The sequence below is a fragment of the Macadamia integrifolia genome, chromosome 4, assembly GCF_013358625.1.
Source record: "Macadamia integrifolia cultivar HAES 741 chromosome 4, SCU_Mint_v3, whole genome shotgun sequence".
NCBI lineage: Eukaryota > Viridiplantae > Streptophyta > Magnoliopsida > Proteales > Proteaceae > Macadamia > Macadamia integrifolia.
In genome coordinates this window covers 18,574,182-18,584,549 of record NC_056560.1, presented here as the reverse complement: position 1 = coordinate 18,584,549, position 10,368 = coordinate 18,574,182, and the positions used below count along the sequence as shown (strand labels likewise).

General features: G+C 37.8%; 2 protein-coding genes across 2 annotated transcripts; one reads left to right on the top strand and one right to left on the bottom strand.

Annotated features, from left to right (window-relative positions):
- Positions 1–1,228: 1,228 nt before the first annotated feature.
- LOC122075297 (transcription initiation factor TFIID subunit 8-like) lies at positions 1,229–3,171 on the bottom strand. The gene is made up of 2 exons (XM_042640268.1): positions 2,883–3,171; positions 1,229–2,761 (listed from the first exon to the last, which is right to left on the bottom strand). Exon 2 carries the CDS (start codon positions 2,600–2,602, stop codon positions 1,493–1,495), a length of 1,110 nt encoding a protein of 369 aa, XP_042496202.1. The 5' UTR covers positions 2,603–2,761; positions 2,883–3,171; the 3' UTR covers positions 1,229–1,492.
- A 3,146-nt stretch (positions 3,172–6,317) lies between these two features.
- On the top strand, positions 6,318–8,738 carry LOC122076069. Its single transcript, XM_042641352.1, has 3 exons — positions 6,318–6,546; positions 8,197–8,275; positions 8,525–8,738. The coding sequence occupies exons 1-3, from the start codon at positions 6,395–6,397 to the stop codon at positions 8,591–8,593; spliced, it is 300 nt and encodes a 99-aa protein (XP_042497286.1). The 5' UTR covers positions 6,318–6,394; the 3' UTR covers positions 8,594–8,738.
- The last annotated feature ends 1,630 nt before the right edge of the window (positions 8,739–10,368 follow it).

Genomic DNA, 10,368 nt, shown 5'->3' with positions numbered 1-10,368 from the left:
CCCCCCCCCCCAAATGCATCTCTTCACTCCACCTTTCTATGTGCAGACCACAGTTTCCTACTTTTTTGGGGGGATCCATGTAGCCCACCCCATTAATTGAGATAAGGCTTAGTTTGTTGTTATTGTTGTAAGCAAATTTCGAAATCCCAGCACAAAATAAATTCCACATCTTCAGTCAGATTCTATAATTTATTAACAATTGACTCCACATGACCACTTAATCTCCTCATATGTACTGGTTTAAATCAAACCAGTTGGAGTGCAAAACCTGAAAAGACGTTCTTAGTAACCCAGACGACTACATAGGCAGTAAGTAATTAACTCTCTATCAACAACTCTTGACAGAACAAACTATAGGAATTAAATAAACAGCCCCATAAAGCATTCCTCACATTCCTTCTGAAATGGCAATCAACTAAGTTTGGACTGAAACCTGAATAACAATAATACTCACTGGAAGAGGTAGATATATAGATGAGTTTCACTCTCTCCTACGGGAAAATAGAACCCCTAAGCAATGAGATAGAATAGGTAAATTTGATACTTTAGATGCAACCGCATTGTAATCTCAGGATTCATCTCTTCCTGGACAGAAACAATACCAACCATAGTACCCTGTAACCTTATTCTTTTCCTTCCCACCTTTCAAGAGCAATATAGTTTATAAATTGCTTGAGCATTTTCAATGGATTATTTTCTTTCCTTGATTAATGATGTTAAAATGTTGGATGAAATAAAGCTCTGAGGTCAGTTATGATTTGTTCACTCTCCCCGTTTGATTTATGCTCCCTATACAGTACGCTTTTCTCAATAATTTTATTATACATAATTTGATGCACCGTGTGTCTACATTCTTGTACAATCATTCCTCTTCTTATCTTGGTCAACATAAACTAAGGGAGTACATCAGAATTCTAGCCATTAATCTCTTTCCTCTTTTTGTTTCATAACCTTTAGTACAGTTCCACAAATAGACCACTGCAAACTCCAAGCGTCTAAAAAAAAGTGCAAATATCAATATCCTATACCAATCATCAATGAGGGCCTTACCCTGCATCAGTCCTCAGGTGATGAAAGTCTCAAAATCTAAATTAAGTTTTCTCAGAAAATTAGTCATGTACAGGTTCAGTTGTCTTCATCATTCATGTGGACATAAGCTACGTTAAATTTGAAAAATAAATAAATACCACAAGTGGAAAATTCCATGCATCCATTCAATATTGGATCATGGAAGAAGAAGAAGAAGAAATATTTTCACTGGAAAAAATTGATTGAACACAAGGGCCACTGTATGATGGGAACAGACGTTGACATACCTCAAACTTGTTAAGGTAGAACCAAGGGATACTCCCAACTGTCCATCCCACCAACCATAGCACAACAACAAGATGCCCTTTGACTTTAATTACCCCACAACCCACCACTGCTTTTGCTGCAGAACTCTTGAATACGTATACAGATCCCGATCAAGCAATCTAGTCAATGAACTAATTTACAACTGAGCAAGTTCTTGTGGGTTTTCCATGGATTCCTTCAGAATTTGCTCCGCTCTCCTCTTCTTGTCGTCCTTCTCATCGTCCCTCCCAAACCATGGAGCTGTTTTCCCCACACTCTTACTATGAAGATCCAAATCAAGAGGTGCAGCTAAAAATTTCTTCCCAATCCCAAGCTTGAAATGCACACTGGGTCTCTTGTTAGGGAGGTCCTTGCTTTCACCATCTGCAGAATCACAAAACCCACTCTTTGCAGCTTCAATAGCAGGAGCAAAAGTATCCAACACCGAAACTCTTTTCTCTGAAACCACTTCGTTAGAAAGCTGTGCGGGGGGAGCAACAGGAGACACATCTTTCTCGCCAAACTGCAGAGGTGGAGCAAGAAATGGGTTACTCTCCGCAGCTCGTTTCAGCCTCCCCGCATCTGCAGGATCCACTGCGGCAGAGGCCGCCGAACCATTGAAAGCCAATCGCTGCTGTAAACTCAGCAGAGACCGTTCCGCTTTCCTTCGCTGCCTCGCCTGTTCAATTTTATCTGAACGAGCATCCGTTGCCCTCTCATTCCACACAGGAGTGTGAACATACGTGTGGGGATCGGGGAATGCAGGTAACCAAGAGGGAATGTGCTTGCCAGGCGGTGTCTCTTCGATTTGCAGAAAAGTTGGGGACGGTCTCCTGTTTCTGATGACGGGGAAATGTGGAACAGGTCGCGCAAATGGAATCTCCTCCGCCAAGCTCACATACTGCGTAATATCTTGAACTATGCCCGAACCTGCAAGGCAACGATTGACATCTGATGCACCGGAAAAACCTTGTGAGGTTCCCAAATCTTCAAGCCCCTGAATGATATCGAAGACGTTACAATGCGCTCTACCAGCTAAATTGGAGTAAAAATGAGCAGTCTTGCCCAAGTCACGAAGGTAACGAATGGTGATGTCAGAGAGAGCTTCAAGAGCAGACTGTTGGAAGCTCTGAAAGCCTGCGTTCTCCAATATTTGCGCAACAGCAATCTTGGCAATAGCCCGGCCAAAATCGTCGCCTCCAACTGATCTCCTCTTGGCGTCGTTGTCTTTGTTCTCTCTTCCACTCTCCCCACCTCCATCACTCATATTCAAAACCTCATATCATTTCACCGGAAGAAGGCTAGCAAGAAACTCCATTTTCTTTCATCAGGTTGTCACCCAGAACCGCATTATTCAACCCAAAGAACTTAGATTCCAGCTAAGAATTCCGACAGCAACACAGCGCGCACATCAAAGATTACACACCTTGGAAGGAAAAGATTCAAGTTCGAAGGAACCCCAGATCGGTATTGCATTTCAATTGCAAGACCCAAGAAGAAGAAAAAGAAAAGCAAGTAAAAGAACCGGGAAAAGCTTGAATTCGTACCAGTGTTTAACAGAGATTTTCCGTCCAATCCGCCAATAATCGATTACAGCTGGAACTCAGACGATAACAATAGCAGAATCATCCTCTTAACTTATAAACCCTAGAACAGAAATCCCATGAAATTTACCATTAGAAGGACTAAAAATGATGAATTAATGAGGTTATAATAAGGGTTTTTTTGAATTATCAAAGCGTCCAAACCCCTGTAAAACCCTAACGAAGATCGAGGTGGACAGCGACGAAGAAATAGAGAGAGAGAGAGAGAGGCAAAAAACGGGAGCAAAGGCTAGTGAGTCGAGCAACCGAAAGGGCATGGAGGGGTTTATTTATAGACGCGTTCTCCTATCTTTTTTTTTTATTTTCTAGATCTTTGCGAAGTATGATATTGACCGCAACCTTATCGTAGACATAATGGTATACGGCCAATCAGAACCCTTAATTCTATGAAATCATCAATCACTGGGGATTTATTGATATGATTGTGATGTGATTAATCGCGAATAGATTATACGATAGAAGAGTACCATAAAGCCTCTATACAGTGTCAAACACAGAAAGACATTCTCTACTTACTCCTGTAGGGATGCGTGCCTCCGGATGGAACGTTAGTTGCCTTGTTGCAAAGCGCGTCTCCTAATTTCCTTGTTCGGCCTAAGCATTATCAAAAAAAAAAAAATTGTGATTGGAAAGGGATTTTTTTTTGAGAAAAAAACTAAGAATTTAATATCATCGTCATCTTTGTCTTATTATGTTTTATTTATTTATTTTTATATATATATATATATATATATTACTTTCGAAAAATAAATCGCTGGTTGAACTCTCCACCTTTCCATCTTGAAGATAAAATGGATTTTTCTTTATGATTTGTTTTGTATCGTATAATTATTTTTACATATTTTTGACATCCTCCATTGTTTTTATTTTCGTTTCCATTTCTAGTTTATCCTTTGACTTTATTTGTATGAATTTCAATTAAATTATTGATTTATAATAATGCTATTTATATTTAATTTACCCAAGGTCCATGAACAGTATGGTTATTTACCAAAATAATATTGCTTTATTAATACTTCAAGTCTTGTTGATTGGGTGGGCCCGTAAATGATTCTAGCCAAGTTTAGGAACTCTGAATTGTATTATTTGGCATATTTGTTTTGATGCTTCCATTAGTGTAATAATCATAGTTTTCATAATTGTTATTGGTCTAGTATATTTGCATATTTATTGCTTTGGTAGTCTCTAGATCACATCTAATTTGGTTTGCAATTTTTAAAAAATTGGCACTTGTATGGCATTGCTATTTTAAAAAAAATTATCTATGAGATTTTATTTGTTATCCAATGGGATGATTGACGATTATTTAAAAAATAAAAAATAAATAAATAGAAGATCACAGAAAAATAGATTTCTCTTTACTAATTACCTATTCAATCTTTCATTCAAGAGCAAATTTCACTCCCCTCCCTTGGTATTTCCATTTATTACACTCTCCTCCCCTTTGAAGTTTAAAATTACTTCCATCCCCTGTACTGTTAATACTATTAAAGTTACATGTCAAATGACATTTTTACCCTCATCTCCCCTGCGTAAATATTATCCTCAAATCAGGAGGAACCCCACATACTAACGTAGAAAGTGTTAGAAGGAATGAGCAGCTTCTCTCTCTCATCTCAAGGTAAGTAACACATCTACAACTCACCTCAATTACTAGTCCACTTGGTCGCTCTATGTAAACCATAGCAGTATAAAGCTATTGACTCTTCCATTGTTGTGCATTACGCCTTGAAGGAGCATTCTCTCGAGCTTCAGGTCACAAAGGAGAAGATAGTTCTTCCATGGCAAAGGCAATTTGATCGAGGGGTTTTGGAGTTGTGGTGTAATGGGTTTGAGAGATCCAATCTTACCTCACGAGTTCCATTACATGAAAACAGAGCCCATATCCTTTTGAGTGGGTTTGAATTTGAAGTTGGGGGTTTTGATGGCAGAGGGACTTCTAGTCTTTCTGGTTATCGCTACTGATTTGGCTGCAGAACACCATCTTCAGGTTGATCAAAATAGGGGTTGAAAGTCCTTAGAACACCATCTTCAGGTTGATAATAAAAATCGTAAACTTATATTGCAAATTGGGACCCACCACTTGGTGCTTCCCACTTAGGGTATACCCTTTGCAGGGTTGGTCTAATTTAAATTTTGTAATGATCTAGTATAATTGCTTTGGATGGCAAGCAAAGGGATAAGATTGATTAAACTGGGCTGATATTAACCAGTACCAACAACGGAAACTTAGAAACCAAAACGAACTCATCCCAAAGCTCTATTAATGTGGCGACAACGTATCTAGATGAATATTCTATTGGGGCTTCTTCTTTCTTGTGGGTAAGATTGATTCAAGATTGAATCTTTTTGAAAGAGTTGGATTGAGAGGCGGTAGTGAAAGTAGAACTAGAGGGTTACCATCTTCGGTTTTTGAAGGATTGAGGATTCAAATATTTCTTTGGGATTCCAGGTTGTTGTTCCCATGAGAAAGGATTACCGGAGAAGAGAAGTGGAAATTGGACTTGACGGCGAGGAATCGTCAAAGAAGGATGATCTGAAGGAAGAAGAGTCAACATAGACTCAGAAAGAGGCGCACTGATAATTGAAAGGGAGGAAGAGCGAGGCACATTGAGTTTCAAAACCCTAAAAGAAGAATCGCATTTTTGGTTCTTGGTTCCAATGAAGGAAGAAGATGAAACTTGGTAAGGACAAATATGTAATCTCACATTAAGATAAGGGTATTTTGAGGTCTAAAATGAAATTCTACATCTTGCATCATCATTTACTGGTGGGCAACTCATGGTGTGGATACGATTGATAGAATCTATAACATCAAAAGGGGCATTATGCAATTTTAAGCTTCGAAAGGGAGGGAAATGTAATAACTTAAAACGTCAGGGAAGGAGAGTGAAACTTACTCTTTGTTCAAATAAAACACTCAAACCAAATTGTTCAAAATTTTGTTAAAAAATAATATCAATTTTCTATAAAAAAATTTTAACAATAAAATTTGAGTGTGCCATATGACAAATTAGAATCCTAAAATTTGACATGTTACTAAACCAAAAGTTCTTTCATGTATTGAATGATTGAGATTGACCACATCGAGCCTCCTTGGTCGATACCATTTTCCTTCGTGAAAATATCTCTACAATGAGTGAGGTGGTGCGATGAGCATCGGATAGCTGAGACAACCTTAAAGCACGTGTCCTGATGCTCTTGGCCATCCGATGATCACCGCATCGCCGCACTTATGGCAGAGAATAACCGCCATTTTTCTTCACCCATGGTCAACAGAGATTGAGATCCTGTATAGGTGTACCTTCCATAAAAATCCAAATCTTCCTGGATCGCCGCCTCTCAAAGGATGTCATGGGAGGGGTAGATTGGGAATTCCAACAGCACAAAGAAATTACTTTAGATAAAGATGCTGGTTTTGGTTGCAGTGGGAGAGTTGCAGAGACGCGAGAGAGATGGAGAGGTTTTTCGGCAGCGCATACCGAGGAGACACAGGGGTGCCACATTCCGGGTCGGAACGATTCACAAACATATGGATTGGCTCGGCTGCTTTCTCTGTTCTCACCTTTTTTGATCCCTACATGTGGCAGCTCTCAAATCAGTATAAGTAAGCTCTCTAACAATTTATCCTCCAATCCAGGATTCTGTTCAATCTTAGGGTTCATCTTTTTGCAATCACTTATTTATTCTATTCAATTATCTTGAACCTTTATTTTGGTGATGTTGGATTCGAAAAACATTGCAGAGATGGCTAGAAGCGTAGAAGTTCCATTTATTGTTGTCTAGATAATATTTGTTATTTTGCAAAATTTTGATACTGGACTTAGGGTATTGACATTGTTAAGAAACTTTGATTGTTTGAAATCCTACCAGCCAGAGGTATATTATCAAAATAGTAAGAAATACTGCAAGTTAAAGAATTAGAAAATTTTGCCTTGTTGTCTGTGTTGTCATTCACCCAAAATTGTATTTGTTCACTTGGAGATGCCTTGGTGGGAATGAACAATTCAAGAATGTCTACAATGTTATACAATTGTTATTGAAAGTTCCCCCTTTGTTTGTTATTGTTTGAATATAATGTTGTGTGGTATCCTACCATTTTATAATGTTGAAAGACCAGTGGTTTAGAACCTAGAGTCTAGAGAGACAATGTAGTTAATGGAACTCACAGGCAAATATGAGTTTTGGATTTCTTGCATTCAAGAGGTTCATTGTGGTACCCTTGATGTACTGTTAGTGATTGATATACCTACAGGCTTATAGCCAAGGGTAAAGCCTTTGAAGGGCATTCCCCCCTGTGCTTGGAGGAGGTCTGCTAAGAGTTTGGGGATTATTGTTTTGTTATTCTCGGTATTTGGGTATGGCAGAGATGGATAAAAAATTGACAGATGGTCCTTAAGTGAGACCCTCAGAACCTTTTTTCTAGTTATGGTTCCATATTGCGATGCTTGCACCTTCCTCTATATTCATGAAGTTCATTTCTCCAACAATTGCTTGAACTCATAGCAACAAGCCTTAGAGTCTATACTCTTTGTACCCCTTTGTATGTGGATGGCTATTCTTACTACTTTAGGAAATCAGAAATATCCCGATCAACAAGTTTCAGTACAACAGAGTTTTCCTTTTCCTCATCACAATTTTGGATGTGGTTTAAAAATTGAATGTTATGTCCATGAACCATTCCCTATGTCAGCCATTTAATTTAATAAACATCATAATGGAAAGGCGACTCATTTAACAATAGATGCAGAGAGCTTTTTCAGACACATAATTGCTTGAAGCACATGCATCCTTTTGTTTATGAAGTCATTGATGGAATGCTTACAATTTTGTTTCGGATGGTAACAAACTTAAGGTTGACCTTCGAGCTTAATATCCTTATGTCTTGTTAAGTCATGATTCTCTTTCTGTACTGTTCCCTAATTTGACTTCCATTAAGATGTGTAAGAAAGAATGTGAAAAGTAATGTCGTTTTCTTGTCCTGTTCTGAAACTGTATTTCATAAGACCACTTGTGGGAAATGCTTGCATTTTTTGTTTTTGGCTCATAACAATGTTTCTATTATATGCCGACACCAATGTATTCGTTTGCATTTATTAGAGGAGCTATGTTTGACAACATTCTTTTTCTTCTAAAATTAATATCCGTATACATATTCATGCATTTACTTGTCTCATCATTATGAACATACCAAATACCACCAGCTGCTATTCACATTTTCTCCTTTTCTTGCCTTATGAAATGCTTTTGTATGCAGCTGGCATGATAAGGCAATGCTATTTGAGCAGTACCACTGGAAGAAAGCACTGGAGAAAAGGGAGCCCTACAAGTTCAAAGTAAGTGCTTCATCTGATAATCCTCTCATCATCCATGTTGTGAGATAGGAGGCCTTAGTTACCCGTTATTTATTGTTTAATTTGGGCTGGTAGATCCATTTATCAGAAATTTCTCTCGATGAGTTTCTCAATAATCTCATACTGAAATATCTAATTAGTTTATGCGGGTGTCTCTTCTTGTATTTGGGAGTTGTGGCCTACTTACCATTGATTGATTATTGACTCATAAATACTTATTTCTTGTTGCAGTGGAATCAGTACATGGACAAGGACCTGCGCGAGTCTTACTATTTCAATTGGCCCGTCTACTTTCCTTAGATATTCTCGTCTCCAATGTCTTGTCTCTTTATTATGTTGGTATAGATTGTTAATGGACATACTCTTCATAACATGGATGGATGCTATGGTTTTTCCTTTTCTTGTTAATAGGTTTTAATAAGAACGACACTGTTGGATCCTCAAAGTGGAGTGTATATTCTTGCTTCGATTGTTAAGCTCAAGTGAAAAAACATTGCTGCCAGTGAGGGTATGCTGATAACAGAAGCATGACTTCTATTAAAAAACATAATTGTGAAGGCAAGACGCCTTCTTCGGTCCAAGGTGACAAGAAGTTTGGATGCAAGAAAAGTGGGCTGCCTTGAACCCTAGGTGTTGCCTTGGACATGTTGGCGCCTCCATGTGGTCTTGTGATAATACATCATATGCTATATCGGTTTGTTGAATTTCACGAGTTTATGTTGATTTATTTTATTTTGTTTTTGTTTTTTTTTTGTTTTTAAATATGCTATATTATATCTTATGTTTTGGTTATTATATGTTGATTTTCTCATATTAAATTATTGCTTACAAAATTATATCATATTGCATTGATATAACTTCTATGTTGAATATAAGCATAATTATATAATTATCATTGTTATATTATATATCTTTCCTCTAGGGGCTCCTCCAATGCCTTAGGTCACCTTAACAACTATATCTTTCCTTAAAAAAAAAAAAATGTGGGATTCTACTTAACAAGCAAGCCCTGTGTGGTATTGGGTGCATTTTGCGTCACATATGCTTTTAATCAAATACCAATTTGATTCCATGAGAAGATTGAATTGGGAAACCATCATTAATGTTCATGCGCGTGTTATTTTGGAAAGCCACTTAAACAAATGATTGCCTTGACTCGTACTTCTTATCTTTCTTATTTTGTACGAGACACATGGCTATCCCAATGCCCTCATAAGCATAATTGCACATCTTTGTTGTATCTGACTAAGACGAATTGACACTTGTGGACATCTTTGCTTCGGAACAAAATAATTAGAAATTAGGGTTGGTAGGAATAGACAAGATTTATTTCCTATCTTTGTGTTTACATATTCTATTTCTTCACTTCCATTTAGGTGACTTTTTAGAGCCCTCTAATGTAAGTTCATCCTATCTTATTTTATTGGCTTAGTTCACCCTAAATTAAAATTTAATAAATGCGTTATTGGGGATGAATTCAGGATCTAGAAATGCCAAGTAATTTATAAAGAGCACTATTTACCCAGATTTTTCGAAGCCATTTGAGAGTCCCGTCTTCACGTCACATTCTACAGCTAATCAGAAAATATGGGAATCAGCTTCACATGTGAATGCAGGGAATGCAGGAAAACTACTTTTGCAAACAAGGAAGCCCTACTTCGCAAGCAACTGCTTGTCCAACAGAAAGCACAAAACATTCTTTGTGCATTGAGCATCCCATTGTGGATTATATCATATTAATCACAAAAACAAGGGTGGAAAAAGCAACTAAATTTGGGAGAAATTTTCCCTCCACCGTGGTTGAAGGAAAACCCACAAATCTTGTGTCCCACCCTCATCATGACCCATGCCGAACGAATATTTCCTTTGTCGTGGGTGAAGGAAAACCACTCTCAAAGCTTTCAAACAAACGAAGCATTGAGACCATTTTCTTGCTATTTAGTATTTTCACATTTAAGACTTCAAATTGATAGCAACTCCTAGCTTAACCAGTGCTATATATAGCACGAGAGATTGACATGCCCTAGGCTAGATAACCTTTTTAATCAATATTTTCTTATCCCATACATATAAGG

Coding starts and splice junctions, on each gene's coding strand:
- LOC122075297 (XM_042640268.1), bottom strand. CDS start 2,602: ATGAGTGATGGAGGTGGGGAGAGTGGAAGAGAGAACAAAGACAACGAC.
- LOC122076069 (XM_042641352.1), top strand. CDS start 6,395: ATGGAGAGGTTTTTCGGCAGCGCATACCGAGGAGACACAGGGGTGCCA. Junction 6,547..8,196: donor CAGCTCTCAAATCAGTATAA/GTAAGCTCTCTA, acceptor TTTTGTATGCAG/CTGGCATGATAAGGCAATGC. Junction 8,276..8,524: donor GGGAGCCCTACAAGTTCAAA/GTAAGTGCTTCA, acceptor TTCTTGTTGCAG/TGGAATCAGTACATGGACAA.